The following is a 15,122-nucleotide window of genomic DNA, read 5'->3' as shown; positions in this document are numbered from 1 at the left end:
AAGGGGCCAGGGTACTTTCTGAGCTGCTTGGGTTGGCTGCATGCCATACTGGCTCGGTACTCAAGTTGCTTTTTCCATTGTTCAGGATGTACAAGTACACGTCAAGCCGTTTCAAGACCCGTGCCGAGCAGGAGGTGAAGAAAGCAGAGCATGTAGCACGAATTGGTAATGCCATTTCCTATGTAGGAGGAGAGCATGGGATGGGAGTCCCTTGGGAGAACACTGCTGAGAGCCAAAGCAGGGGTCTAGGAGAAGGCTGTTTCTACCACCCAGGATCAAGGCTGTTCTCCTGAGCCTTGGTCCAGTTCCTATCCAACTCTTTCCCCAAATCCAGCTCCCTCAGTACTTTTTTCTCTAAATTCTACTCTCTTCTGCCATTTTTAGAGCCTTATCTAAAATACTTTCAACTCTTTGGCTTGCCCAGGGTGAAGAATCCCACACTGTTCTTTGATCCAAATACTTGTGAAATTTGTTTACCTGACTCCAGGGCTGAAATCTCAAGGTCTCTCACCAGGGATACCAGGACTTCTTAGAGATTTTTGGCTGCTTGATAGCTAATGATAGGCTGAAATTTTCTTTGGCCTCCAGCTCATTCTGAGAGCTTAATTTGAATTGCCTTGGGAGTTTGTTTTGTTTTACCTGTTCTGATTCATTTGGAAGTTTGAAAAGCATGTCTTATGTGTAAATAGTGCCTGCTTCACATTTTCCTTTCTGAAATAATCCTGTAGTCTAGGCTGGAAGGGCTGTTCCAATGTTCCTCACCAGCTGGCCTTTTCCTTGCTGGTGTATACACTTTTTATATAGCAGGGACTGCTCTGTGGATCCAGGAGGGAAGAGAGTTTTGAACCTTTGAATTCTTTATTGTTGTTTCTTCTGGGTTTCAGCTGAAGAGAAAGCCCGGGAGGCAGAGAGCAAAGCTCGGACATTAGAAGTACGCCTGGGTGGAGATCTCACTCGGGACTCAAGGGTAAGGCCTCATACCTAATTCAGCTCCTCTCCAGCATATCTGGCACTTAAGATCCTTTACCATGTGAGCCTGGTTGAGCAAAATACAGCTTTTAAATTTGTCCCCAGTAGGGATCATTTTCTGTAGGAAAAAGATAAATCTCTGGGTGTGGTTTTAGAGTAATAGAATTTTACATGTAATGTCATAATATACCTCCTGGGGCCCAGAGTACCTCCTCTGCTTACCTGATCCTGATGTATGTGTCCAGGTCATGTTGCGACAGGTCCAGAATACAGCCATTACTCTGCGCAGAGAAGCTGATGTCAAGAAGAGGATCAAGGAGGCCAAGCAGCGGTGAGGGAGCTGTCTTTCGAACTTTTATAATGATGTAGCTTTTGAAGGTTGCCATTCTGTCACCAAGATTACTTTGAGAAAGACAATACATATTGTGATTCCAAATGCTTTACAAATATCCCTGCAGCTTCCAGCTCTTCCCTAAGCCTACAAAAGGCAAGGCAAAGCTGGCACCTTGAACACTTAACTGTCCTCACCAGCAGTTATCTCACCTTCCTTCTTTACTTCCTTCCTTTTTTCTTTTTTTTCTCATTACTGAGGATTTAACCCAGGGGCATTTTGCCACTGAGCTATGTCCCAAGCCCTTTTTAAGTTTTTATTTTGAAACTGGCCTTGAACTTGGAATCTTCCTGCCTCAGCCTCCCAAGTGGCTAGGGATATAGGCATGCACCACTGTGTCCTGCTCTTTTTTCAATGGATGTACAGGGGCTGAGGGTATAGCTCAGTGATAGAATATTTGTGAAGTCCTGGTTCAATCCCCAGTACCACCAAAAGGTGGAAAAAATAGATATACAAAATGCTCATTGTATAGAACTTGAAAAATAACAAAACATTTAAGAAATGCAATTCTAAGTCAGGCACACTGGGTTCATGTCTGTAATCCCAGTGACTCAGGAGGCTGGGGCAGGAGGATCACATTTTCAAGGCCAGTCTCAGCAATTTATGCTTTTATCATCTGGTGATAACCTACTCTTAGTTTTTTGTGTTGCACATATATACATTCATAATTTGTTCTCTTCTTGCTATTTACAAATGTGGAGTAATGCTATATATTGAGTTTTGTAGATTTTTTTAATTTAGAATATTCGTTTGTCCTGGTTCACTAAATTATCTCCTTGTTCTTTGTCCCAGCTTCATGTCTAGAGCCTTTCTGGGGTGTAAATTCCTATGCCTGCAGGTTACTTCAGTTTTCATCCTTTCATTGCTCGTCTGCTTTTCAGGCATCCAGTTTTTTGTTGACATTAATCAACATAATGGTGTCTTCTTTCATGTGTTTTGTGAATTTTTGCCTAAATTAAAAAATTAATCTACTATCACATTAGTGGAGTTTGGGGGGAGGTATGAAGACAACCTGTGTTTATTTCTACCATGTGTCTATCTTTGTGGAGATTTGCAGCAGCTTCTCAATAACTCATTCAAATAAAAACTTGTCCCTGTTTTTTTATTCAGAAGTCAGAATCATATGCTTTTAATTAGGGAAGCTTTGAGTTTTTGCACAGTGTGTTGTCGAGTCTACTAGATCACATAGGTTTAAACTTAACACATCTTCATTTCCATGGTATTTGTATGCTAATGAATAGATTTGCCTGTAATTAATTAATTTTTGGTCATTGTTCTTAGAGCACTCAAAGAACCTAAGGAACTGAATTTTGTTTTTGGGGTCAACATTGAACACCGGGACCTAGATGGCATGTTCATCTATAACTGTAGTCGCCTGATAAAGATGTATGAGAAAGTGGGCCCACAATTGGAAGGGGGCATGTGAGTACTAACCAAGTGGAGCTTTCTAGCCCAAGGAGGGTGGCAGGAGGGTTTTGGCAACTGAGATGACAGGACTGTGTCCTCATTCTCTTTGCAGGGCATGTGGAGGGGTTGTTGGAGTTGTCGATGTGCCCTACTTGGTCCTAGAACCTACACACAACAAGCAGGACTTTGCTGATGCCAAGGAGTACCGGCACCTGCTGCGGGCTATGGGGGAGCACCTGGCACAGTATTGGAAGGACATTGCCATTGGTAATGGGACTGGACTGCTAGGCCTTTGGTCTTTCTCTTTTTTCTTCAGCCTTAAGAGGCTCTTGTGGCTGGAAAGGATGAGTTTAGGAAGAGGGCAAGGCTGACTACTAATGTGATTGTGGGTGTTGCCTTCTAGCCCAGCGTGGAATCATCAAGTTCTGGGATGAGTTTGGCTATCTCTCTGCCAACTGGAACCAGCCCCCATCCAGTGAGTTGCGATACAAACGCCGGAGAGCTATGGAAATCCCCACCACCATTCAGTGTGGTGAGTTGGGGTGGTTGGAACCCTCCTCCTGAATCCTTTTCATTGTAGTCTTTGACCACTCCTGCTTCCTTTTTATCTGCATGCTGACCTCCTGACTTGACTAATGTTCATGGACCTAATTAAACTAGGGATATGTCTGTTTGATGATAAGTTTTGCAAGCTCAGTCTTAAGGCTGTGCCAGTTCCTCCTGACCCTGCTGAATGAGACAGAAGGTCACCTAACCTTTCAGGTTTGTCTTGTCATAGTTGGGTCCAGGCTCAGTGGGTTTGGTACCATATTTCTAATGTGAGTGCACTACTGAACCAGGATCCAGTTGGAGGAGGAGGGGTTTGGGGTATTTATAGTCCATAAAGTTTTCATCTTTGCTAGAATTATTGTCTCTGAGAAAAATTACTGTTCTGTAAGGACAGGCAGAATTGACACTAAAGAAAAGATCTTTGTGTGGATAGTCTGGGGCATCCTTGTCTTGGGCCTGGCTGTGAGGAGCTTGGATTCCAGATATTATTAATGGGGTGTGGCTAACATGTGGGTGTTTTCCATTTTACAGATTTGTGTCTGAAGTGGAGGACCCTCCCCTTTCAGTTGAGTTCAGTGGAAAAAGATTACCCTGACACCTGGGTTTGTTCCATGAACCCTGATCCTGAGCAGGACCGGTGAGCACTTTTTCTAACACGGAGATTGTGAATAATCTACCACCCTTTTTTCCTCACTATTTCTCCACTCTTTGGGTAAATAATTTACTACATTTCTTGAGACCAGTGCTCACATCCTTATCTCTGGCTTGCTGTACTTGGTAAATGCCCAAAAAGGAAGAATAGACACATGTCCTGCAGTGCATGCCAGTTCTCATGCCTTGAGAGTTCTGAGGAGATTTCTTCTTTGAGAGAAAGCAGGATTGGCTGAGGAGAAAAGTCCCTGCCCTGCTGGAGCTTTGTCTTGCCATGGCCTCCCTAGCTTTTTCTCTTTACAGGTGCGAGGCTTCTGAACAGAAGCAAAAGGTTCCCCTGGGGACATTCAAAAAGGACCTGAAAACCCAGGAAGAGAAGCAGAAACAGCTAACAGAAAAAATCCGCCAGCAGCAGGAGAAGTTAGAGGCCCTTCAGGTGTGTGGGCAGTGGGCAGGGTCTGCCTTGGACCCACTGTCAATTTTGCCCTCCACTCACCCATGTATGCTGGTCAAGGCTTTCCAACCCTAGATTGCAGGCTCTGTTTTTCAAGTATGCCTTTGCTTATTCTTTCAAAAAAACTATTTTGTTTATATACTCCAAAGTAGTCCAGTTTATTTAGGATGGATGAAAAACTCGAGAAAACATCCTGTTGTAGAATTAACCACATTAAATATCCTTCCAGTTTTTTCACAAATACCTAAATGTAATATATATAAATACAATTATATTTTTCATAAAAGTATGGAGATTATGGGTTGGGGTTGTGGCTCAGTGGTAAGAGCACTCACCTGTCACATGTGAGGCACTGGGTTCGATCCTCAGCACCACATAAGTAAAAAAATAAAGTCATTGTGTCCATCTACAACTAAAAAAAAATATTTTTTAAAAAGGTATGAAGATTATGCCACCTATGTATTTAATCACACACACACACACACACACACACACACGTATTTCTTTTTCTTAGTAATTTTCTAGAAATGAAATAGAAAAAGAGTTTGAAAAATTGTATGGCCTTAGCCAGGCACAATGGTGCATGCATGCCTGTAATCCCAATGACTGGGGAGGCCAAGGTGGGAGGATTGCAAGACCAGTCTCAACAACTTAGTGAGAATTTGTCTTAGGATCAAAAGGGTTAGTGATGTAGCTCAATGGTGAAGTGCTACTGGGTTTAATCCCCAGTACCAAAAAAAAAGAAAAAATCGGTGGCTTTTTAAATAAGTCATATGAAATTACCCTTCAAAAGATGTTTTCATTTCTATTTTTTCAGCCTCCCACCCCCAGCAATCCTAGAAATTGAACCTAGTACCTCTTGCATGCTAGGCAAGTGCTCAACCAGTAAACTGTACCCCCTAGTCTTTTTAATTTATTTTTTGTGAGATAAAAGTCTCACTGAATTGCTGAGGCTGGCCTTGAACTTATGATGATCCTGTCTCATCCTCTCAAGTAGCTGAGATTATAGGCATGTGCCACTACACCTGGCTTAATTTCTATTCTTTACCAATATAAGAGTATTATTTTCAAATGTTTTTACAAATACATAGGTAGAGATATGTATCTTAAAATTTTTATTTCTTATGTGTAACATTGGACTTTTTTCCTGTGTCCACTTATGTTTCTTTTAGAATCTCTACGTCTTCATTCCTTTTTTTTTCCTTGGTTTGTCCCTTTTTTCTAGATACGTTTCATGATTTTATATTTTATTATAAAAGTTTTTTTTTCCTTTTTTGGCTGCTTTGTCTGTAGACATACTCTCACTAACACGAAGTGTCTTAATATGTGCCTCTCTACTGAGTCCCACTTGTCTTTTCTGGCCTTGTCCGAGTTTCACACATCTATTAGGTTTTTTGATTCCTTTAATAGAAATTCAGTCTATAGATACTTTCCCAAGTCTCTCATTTGCTGGATTAATCACAGTGTCAATTTGCTCGTATTTTAGTGTTTATATATTTTTTATCTCCTTGATGAGAATGGAAGCTTGTAGAACTAGGACTGTGACCCAGGTTTTCTTTTTATTTACCCACTGTTCCAGACACATAGTGATGATTCCCAAAAAATTCATTTGTATCGAGATATGCAGAAAACTTTTATCATCACATTTGCCTTCCAGAAAACCACACCCATCCGCTCCCAAGCTGACCTGAAGAAATTGCCCTTGGAAGTGACCACCAGACCTTCCACTGAGGTAAAAGTCTGGGAGCATGAGAAGGGACTCTTTCTTAGGTGTCCCAGGACAGGATCAATGTTCTCATTCTCTGTGGGCTTTTTAAAGGAACCTGCGCGGAGACCTCAGCGTCCTCGGTCACCCCCTTTACCTGCTGTGATCAAGAATGCTCCGAGCAGACCTCCTTCCCTGCAAACTTCCAGACCAGCCAGCCAAACTCGAAAAGCCCCTGTCATCAACAGCCTTCCAAAGCCACCTGCTCTGGCAACCCGAGTAGAGGCCAGTACCTCTAGGCTTCTCCAGCCACCAGAGGCACCTCGAAAACCTGCAAACAGTCTGGTCAAGACTGTGCCCCGCTCTGCCCCTCTGGTGCAGCCACTGTCACCATCTCTGTTACCTAACTCCAAGAGCCTTCGGGAGGTCCCTGCCCCCAAAGCCATCAAGACTCCAGTGGTCAAGAAGCCAGAGCCACCTATTAAACTCTCCCCGGTGAGATACTTTACCCTCTCCCAACCCCTAACCTATTACTAGTGCTGTAGGAATGGAATTACTCTGTGTTAAAGCTGTAGTAAGGGAACTGAAGGAAGAACATTAAATCGAGAGCTTTTCTGTTAATTCCAACGACGGGGAGTCTACATAGCTGAAGAGATTTGGTCAGGGTCATAGTATAAATTGGTACCTTGTCCACAAGTTCTTCCCTGCTCCCCTGAGCTTTGGTCTCCATGAATTTTAATCATCTCCATAGGCTTCTCACATGTAGGCATGGGTTGGCAACCAGATCACAGCCTTGGCAGCTGTGACAATGGTTAGTGTATATCAGAGAGGTCATAGCTAGCTGGCTAGGTGCCTAAGCAGTGAATGAACCAAGAGGCTTCTTCCATGACAACTTTGAGGAAAGGTCCTCATGGCACAAGGGCCAGAAGGTGTTTATATTTTGAACCAAGCAATGTCATTGCAGTTGAAGTACAAGCCCTTCTCTGAATGGCTCCTTTGTCCACTTGAAATTTCCTGTGCCTTGAGGGATGAACAGGGCCCCTCACTTTCCCATTCTCTTGCTTTTAGGCTACCCCTGGTCGGAAGCGGAGTCTTGGGGTCTCTGATGAGGAAGAAGCTGAGGAAGAGCCTGAGAAGAGGAAGGAGCGGTGCAAGAGGGGCAAATTTGCTGTGAAGGAGGAAAGGAAGGAATCAAATGAGGTAGGTGGTTGAGGTGAGGTTCTCAGAGCCTTCCTCCCCAGGGCCTGTAGCCCACATTGTCTGTGCCAGCTCTGTGTTTGTAATCTCAGCTTTTCACAAGCCTAGTTGCTCTTTGAAGGACTCAGATGAATAGAAGTTTGATGCCATTGCAGGATCTTTATTCCCGGGCCTTTAGTTACACTGGTACACATCAGTGGGTTAGAATCACTTCACTTTTCTGTGTCTGTGACGTTCTATTCCTTGCCTTCTGTCTTATTTATAAAGGTGAATTTAGAGAGTGATTTAAACTGTACCATGAAGGTGACAGTGAGACCCTGGGTAGCCAGTAATACAAGTCATCTTTTTAGGAGGCACTAGGGATGCCTCTAACAGTGTCTTTTTCTTACAGTTGTCAGACAGTGCTGGGGAAGAGGACCCAGCAGACCTCAAGAAAGCTCAGAAAGGTGAGTTTGGGGAGGTCCCTAGAAACCTGTGGTAGGAGTGTAGATCTTTTGCCAGCATCAGTTTATTTTTGAAAGTTTGGGTTATCATTCCTGGGCTTGGGCTCTGTACTCAGGATCCTAATCTAATCTCAGAGATAATTCTGAAGATAGAACCCTCTCCTCCTTTTTGTGCATGCGTGTGTGTGTGTGTGTGTGTGTGTGTGTGTGTGGTGGTAATTATTGAATGTAGTGTCTTGCACATGCCAGGTGAGTGCTTTACCACTGAGCCACATCTCTCAACCCTGTTTTGTGGTTACTTTTAACACTAATTCCTTGGTATTTGTTGCTGGCTGTCACTCATCCTCCTGCTTTTTGGCATTCTTTTTCTAAAGAGGGAGAAGTAAACTAAGATGCAGTTGGGGGTGACAGCATTTAGGGGCTTCTGTCCTCCAAGCCTTGAGGACTACCTTTCTTAAGGTGGCTGAATGGAAGACTCTAATCTATTTCTCTTGATTCTTACTTCTTTCCAAATTCTCAGATAAAGGGCTGCACGTGGAGGTACGTGTGAACAGAGAGTGGTACACAGGCCGTGTCACAGCTGTGGAGGTGGGCAAGAATGTGGTACGGTGGAAGGTGAAATTTGACTATGTGCCCACAGATACGACTCCAAGAGATCGCTGGTAAGGACCCCTTCCAGGAAGACAGAATGATAGAAGTTAGGGCATGGGGAGGAGAGGCCTCTGGCCTCCCTTCTAGTAGCTTATTCTAAAAGTCTGGGACAGATATAATGTAAGCTCTGTGTCCCCCATAGGGTGGAGAAAGGCAGTGAAGATGTGCGGCTGATGAAGCCACCCTCTCCAGAGTATCAGAGCCCTGACACACAGCAAGAGGGTGGGGAGGAAGAGGAGGCCGTAGTGGCCCAGCAGGCTGTAGCCATGGCAGAGCCCTCCACCTCTGACTGCATCCGCATTGAGCCTGATACCACTGCCCCAAACACCAACCATGAGACAATTGACTTGCTGGTCCAGATTCTCCGGTATGTTTTTTGTTTTTTTTTTTAACTCAAGACTAGCAATAGCTCTCTTTCCATGCCATTCTGAGTTTCTGTGTCCTACTTTGTTTCTTAGGAATTGCTTACGGTATTTCCTGCCTCCGAGTTTCCCCATCTCTAAGAAGGAACTGAGTGCTATGAATTCAGATGAGCTAATATCTTTTCCCCTGGTGAGTCTGGCCTGATCTTTGGTTTTGTACCCCCGTACTTGCCCCAGACTTGTTGTGAACAGTCTTGTGATTGCTCTTAGTTACATGCCCCACCTCAGCCAGCTTCTCTTTCTTCTTCTGAGCAGGGAAGACTTTATGTTGTGAGAAAAGTGGTTTACTGGTGTGCAGATCAACTCTACCACAACATATGTGGAGGTTAGCCCCCCTTATGAGTGCTAGTAGGCCTGATTTTTATGACAGGTATATCCCTTTGCCTTTACTCTATCTGAGGAGTAAACCTGTTCTAAGCAACAGCAATGAGTTTAGAATCAGAGTGCTAAAATGTGAAACTGGGAGGGAGGTAGAGAGAAGCTTATGGAATGTGGAGATCAGTATTAGGGCTTATGTAGCCCAGCAAGTGTTGTTTATTGCCTCTTTTAGCAGGTCCTCTGCTGGACCTCGTAGTGAGCAATTCTGCCTAAACTAAGACCAGGTTTCTGGTCTGAACTAAGACCAGGTATCTGGTCATGAGGCCAAGATCTTCACAAGTGCTGTGGCAGCGGGAAACTGAGGGTGGGGGTGGAAACGAGGTGGAAACGACTCATTACAAAGAAAACAAGGGCTTTTGCAAATGCCTGCCTGTGTAGGTGAAGGGTGATGTCTGAGGCTAGGACTTTTACGAACAAAAAGGCTCAGGGGGCTGGGGATGTGGCTCAAGTGGTAGCACGCTTGCCTAGCATGCTTGAGGCAGTGTGTTCGATTCTCGGCACCACGTAAAAATAAAGACATTGTGTCCACCTAAAACTAAAAAATTTTTTTTTTTTTTAAAAAAGGCTGGTGGGCTGAAAGGACGGGGTCCCAGAAACAGGTTGTAAGGTGAGCTGAGAATAGGAAGTGAAGCATCTTGAGTCAATCTAATATAGTCATGCTGACTTAACCTCTGTAGAAAATGGAGGCCAGCCAGCAAAGGCTCGAGCTGAAGAATTTAATAATGACCATGTCTAGAGTAGGGGCCAATAGTGTTTTCTGTAGAGGGCCCATTAGTAAATAATTGAAGGTATGCAGGCCACACAGTCTCTTTAGCAATTACTCATCCTTGCTGTGTATCTCAGGCCTGTGGGGAATTATTTTAGTGGCAAGTGTTAGGAAGGTAATAAGCTTTGTGCTGCATTAGAAGTATCAACACCATATTTCTAGGGCTGTGTAGTGTATAGGTATAGATGAAAGAGAGCTGGTTAGGACTCTCTTGAGAATAGGGGTCTAGGACTCATATTCAGAAAGTGGTATTAGGAATAGCTCGGAAGGGAAGAGGATGAAAATAGAGATTTCAGGATAAGTATGTTCAAGATGTTGGGCTTTCATGTAATAGCTCTGTGCTTAATGTAGTTTGCTAGAGAGAAAAATATGGGGTTTTATCTCCTTTCTACTTTGAAAAAAAAATGAGATAAGCTATGTGTGGAAGAAACTGGCTCAGGACAGGTAGTGACAGAGCCCAAATTTGAACCCAGGCACTTCTTAGGATAGATCTTCTCTCCTTACAGTGCTGCCTTACTCTCCCTGCAAAGTGAGGAGCTAGAACAGACTTAGGACGGTGTCTTCACAGAATGCTCCATGCATGCTTCAGCTTTTGCCCTTGTTTAGGCTTTGGGTGCTTTATGCAAATCCCAGGAGAACAAACAGTTTGATAGGATGGCTAGGTCTGTCTGTCATCTTCTTGTCAGTCAGATTTGTTTCTTTTGGCTTAAAGTTGTTGCCAAACTCAGCAGTGGCTTGGTACAGCAGGACCTCTGCAGTGGGCACTGTTGCTCAGCCCCAAACAAAGTCAGGATGAGCGTCTAACTCTAAAAATAGTATGTAACTTATTTTTATAAAATGAGGTATAATAACAGTGTACAACTTTAATCTCCTGGTTATAATGTCAGAAATCACTCAAACTTTCTTTGGTATAAAGGAATCTAGGTTCATTTTGTCCCTGTCAGTCTGTAAATATTTGTTCTTTTTTCCTGTCATGCCAGCCTAAGGTTCCATTTAGAGGCCCTGTAAATATTAGATTCAAGTACCATTAAAAAATAAAAAATGTCAACAACAAAAAAACTAATGAAACAAACAGCTGTTTCTGAATTTAAAGTAAAAAGTTTTTTTTTTGTTTGTTTTTTAAAGAAACTAGTATCAATCATGGTTGCCCTGACATTGTGAATTTTAATGTTTTGGAATCGGCTTATTTATTTTGAGCTGCCAAGGTAATTATTTTTTTGGGTGTGCAAAACATGAAATATATCTAGTCATCTTGGTTTGAAAAGTTTAGATTCTTCGTTTTATACTTGCCTGGTTATAGTTTTTAAAACAGAATCAAAACTTTTCAATGTGGGGCTGGGATTGTAGCTCAGAGGTAGAGCACTCGCCTACCCCCCAGTGCCCTTCTAGATGGGCAGCTGGTCTCCCTAGGTCCAAAGGAGAAAGACCTTCACATTTAACTCTTGGACAAGGACATGATCACACATCACACAGGTAAAGCACTCAGCACACAGGTAAAGCACTCAGCAAAATGGTATGGCAGATGGCAGCCAAGAATAAAATAGGAGGGATAATTTTTTACAATGCGGTATTGGGGATTGAACCCAGGGCTTTGTGCATGCTAGGCAAGTGCTCTACCACTGAGCTATACCAACAGCCCAGGAGGGGTTATTTTTACTATTCCAGATGGCAAAAAAGGACACCAGGATTACTGTTCCAGCAAGCATCTACCAACTGCAGATTTGTGTAGTAAATATTTTTGCAACATCAACCTTTTTTTACTATGTCCCTTGAGGACTTGAAACTCATGGGGTGGTAGTTATTGTTTTTTATTTGGGGTTTTTTTATTTTTTAGTTGTAGTTGGACATAATAGCTTTATTCTATATATTTATGTCGTGCTGAGGATCGAACCCAGGGCCTCGCATGTGCTAGGCGAGCACTCTACTGCTGAGCCACACCCCCAGCCTAGTAGTTACTGTTAATTAGCAGTTTGTAGCAGTTTGTCAAGAACTTTGAAAAGGCAGCAACATGCATGTTTCAAATGAAATGTTATATGGAATCTCAGTGTAAACAAAAAACAATATTAATATTCTAATTAGGTCATATTCATAACATGATTTACTCTGCTTCCGACCAGGGGTAGCCTAAGAGCTAAGAGGAGGTTATTTCTTATAAAGACACATGAGCTACCAGCATTGAGAGGTTTCTTTTCTTTTTCTATTTTTTTAATATATTTTATTTTTATGTGGTGCTAGGGATGGAATCCAGTGTATGGGGCACTGGGGAACCCTCAGAAACTCATCCTGCCTTCACCCTTCCCTCCACAGAAAGAGTACTTCAAGCAGTATGAAGTAGGGCTCCAGAATCTGTGCCATTCCTATCAAAGCCGTGCTGACTCAAGAGCCAAGGCCTCTGAGGAAAGCCTGCGCACCTCCGAGAGGAAACTCCGTGAGACAGAGGAGAAGCTGCAGAAGCTGAGGACCAACATCGTGGCACTCCTGCAAAAGGTGCAGGAGGTGAGCCAGGCAGCCCTCTCATTGCAGTTGGACCACCTGGTCTCTCAGGGTGGGGGGCCTGGGCATCTCCTGCTCTCTTCTCACTGGATTCTATCCACTCACAGGAATCTGTGGTTCCAACCCTGGCTGCACTGCATCCTGACCAGGAGGGCTTGAGGTGGTGTGGCTGCCTGGGCCTCATCCCAGCCAGACCCACTGAACATTGTCCCTTATTCAGACATTCCAATGTATAGCCTGCTTTGAGAACCTTCCAGTCTACAAAACTCTTGTTTTTTCAGATGATGCCCAGATGGGATTGGGTAGTACAGAAGTGGGGAGTGCCCCTTATTCCAGGCAGTGAATACCGAGGGGGCCTGCTCTGTGTCTGGAGGAAGAGACAGAGCTACTAATGGTGGACAGTGTGTGAGGTCACTTGTCAGGGTAGAAGACAAAGAGTGAGAAATGAGGGAAAATTGAGCAGGACTCAGCCTGAGTGGGAGTTGTGGATAAAAGGAGTACAAGGACTTTTATGAAGGTGGCAGTAGGGAGTCATTGGAGGGATATGGCCTGGCCAATTTTCATTATGATACTCCAGTTGGTTGAAGGGGTGGGGTGGAGGTTAGAACCAGGGAACATGTAAGTTCATTCACACAGTTGTCTGTGTAAGAAATGGTGATGGCCTGGACATTGATTGGGGTGATGACAGAAGTGGGCAACACTAAGGGAAACACTCATAATCTGGGCATCATCTGAGGCGGGTGGGGATGGGGGAAATGATCAGGACAGGAGTGAGCCTGGCAGCCAGGGTGGAGTGCATCATGGGGAGGGGACTCTGGGCTTAAACGCCAGGAACTGGGAGAAGGGTGGAGAGGCACCCCCCCCCCCACAACAACAACAACACCACTTTCTGGCCCTGGCTGATCCCTGCCCCGCTCTGTTCCAGGACATAGACATCAACACAGATGATGAGCTGGATGCCTACATCGAGGACCTCATCACCAAGGGAGACTGAGGGGCCAGGAGCGAGAGTTCAGCTCCTTTGCCTACCCACCCCTCAACACAGCAGTTTCCGGGGAGGGGGATTTCATTCATGGGTTGGTAGACTTAACCTTGGTTTAACTCACGTGGGACATTTGTGCTTTTGGAGGGAAAGATACTCTGATTCTTTGAATCTTCCTCCCTAAGTTTATAAATATTTATTTTTTAAAAGAAACAAAATGCTGTGCCTGCTGTGAGACCATACTTTTTTTGTGTGATTCTTTGGCAAAGAATACTTTTGCCACCCTAGGTTGCTGCTCCTGGCTCCTCAATACAGGGTTAGCACACTATCCTGAAGTTGGACCAGCTCCAGGGGTGGGGGTGGTTGAACACGTTGGAGAGCCGAGGGACAGAGGTATGGTAGATGGATTCACCAGAGCAGCATGGCCTCCTAGGGTCAGAGGGATGCTCCTCTTGTAGCTCCCATCTCAGCTCATGGCTATGAGATTCTGGTTAATTTGCTTCCCCATCCACCAAGTTCTCTGAAGAAGTGATGAAGAAGTGATTTTCTCAGTTACCATACACAAGGAGGTTTTCCGGCTTGAGTCCTGGTTGAAGAATAGATAGCCTAGTTAGATCTCTACCTGGGTAGCACTTAAAAGTGTTTAATTCCAAAGGATACCTCAGGTGTGTGAAAGACCCCTGGTGCTGACTTGGCAGAGGCCTCAGTCTGTGGCTGCCTCAGGAGTGCCTACTGCTGTTACTCTTATTTCTTCCCCCTGCTGGGCCCCATGGAGCCCCTGCACAGTCCCTGCTCTAGGGGAGTCAGAAGGGTCAGGGAGCCCCTGACTGCAGGGACTTCAAAAGCAGCTCTGCAGGAAAAGCACACCTGGCCTTCCCTCATTGTCCAGTCACAGTCCTTCAAATAACAACTCAGGGTCAGACAAGAGTTGCTGAGTTTTCGACTGTAGGAGTAATTCTGGTTCCATTTCCCCTAACTCTTCTCACTTCTGTTTGGGGCCTCTGTTGGCACAAGAACTGTGTGTGACCTTTTATGACTGATCTGTGATTCAAACCATCTTGGGTTAAAAAAAAACAAAAACCATCTATTGCCCAGGCCAGCAGTGACCAGCCAGTCTGCTGCCAAGTGAGGTCCAGAGAAGCAGTGGGGAGCCACACCAGCCACATTGAAAATCCAAGGTCTTTCCCCACTTGTTCATGGAAGCACCTGTGACTGCTGGATTTTGGGCTTCCCCAAACCATATCCCTGGGAGAGGGCTAAAATATGTCTTTTTTGGAACATCCTCCAAGACTCTTGGGGGTTTCCTGAGCTGTTGATTCCTTTTCATCCAGCTCTGTTTACTCCAGGTAGCAAGTGGTCTATTTTTGTTCACAAAACTACTGTTTTAATCTAAAAAGAAGTTGGTTCTATGTTTTTACTGGAAGATAATACTCAAGTTTTTTACTTACATGTTATCAAAATGCAATAGTATAAGCTTGTACTAGTGAGACTCCCAAACACACAGTCTGTGTTCTCCTCAGTGAAATCAGCACTTTCCTCTTCATTTTTTCTACCATGTGGCTTTTTTTTTTTTTTTTTTTTTTGGAGAGAGAATTTTCATATTTATTTTTTAGTTATAGGCAGACACAACATCTTTGTTTGTATGTGGTGCTGAGGATCGAACC

At 44.1% G+C, this 15,122-nt stretch overlaps 1 protein-coding gene across 3 annotated transcripts in view; it reads left to right on the top strand.

The window, feature by feature from the left end:
- Morc2 (MORC family CW-type zinc finger 2) overlaps positions 1-13,700 on the top strand; it is a 39,005-nt gene extending 25,305 nt beyond the window's left edge. Inside the window, exons 10-26 of one of the 3 annotated variants that reach the window (XM_076837885.2) lie at positions 86-165; positions 885-967; positions 1,215-1,300; positions 2,642-2,782; positions 2,880-3,034; positions 3,171-3,299; positions 3,848-3,953; positions 4,271-4,403; positions 6,079-6,153; positions 6,241-6,621; positions 7,195-7,326; positions 7,715-7,769; positions 8,287-8,428; positions 8,560-8,784; positions 8,876-8,969; positions 12,291-12,470; positions 13,402-13,700. In XM_076837885.2, the coding sequence (XP_076694000.1) occupies positions 86-165; positions 885-967; positions 1,215-1,300; positions 2,642-2,782; positions 2,880-3,034; positions 3,171-3,299; positions 3,848-3,953; positions 4,271-4,403; positions 6,079-6,153; positions 6,241-6,621; positions 7,195-7,326; positions 7,715-7,769; positions 8,287-8,428; positions 8,560-8,784; positions 8,876-8,969; positions 12,291-12,470; positions 13,402-13,470 (2,266 nt within the window). In that variant the 3' untranslated portion in view covers positions 13,471-13,700. The other 2 variants (XM_076837876.2, XM_076837867.2) reach the window with 2 other exon arrangements.
- The last annotated feature ends 1,422 nt before the right edge of the window (positions 13,701-15,122 follow it).

Source organism: Callospermophilus lateralis, chromosome 1, assembly GCF_048772815.1.
Source record: "Callospermophilus lateralis isolate mCalLat2 chromosome 1, mCalLat2.hap1, whole genome shotgun sequence".
Lineage (NCBI taxonomy): Eukaryota > Metazoa > Chordata > Mammalia > Rodentia > Sciuridae > Callospermophilus > Callospermophilus lateralis.
The sequence above is the reverse complement of the archived record's forward strand: the minus strand, read 5'-3'. Positions and strand labels throughout refer to the sequence as shown.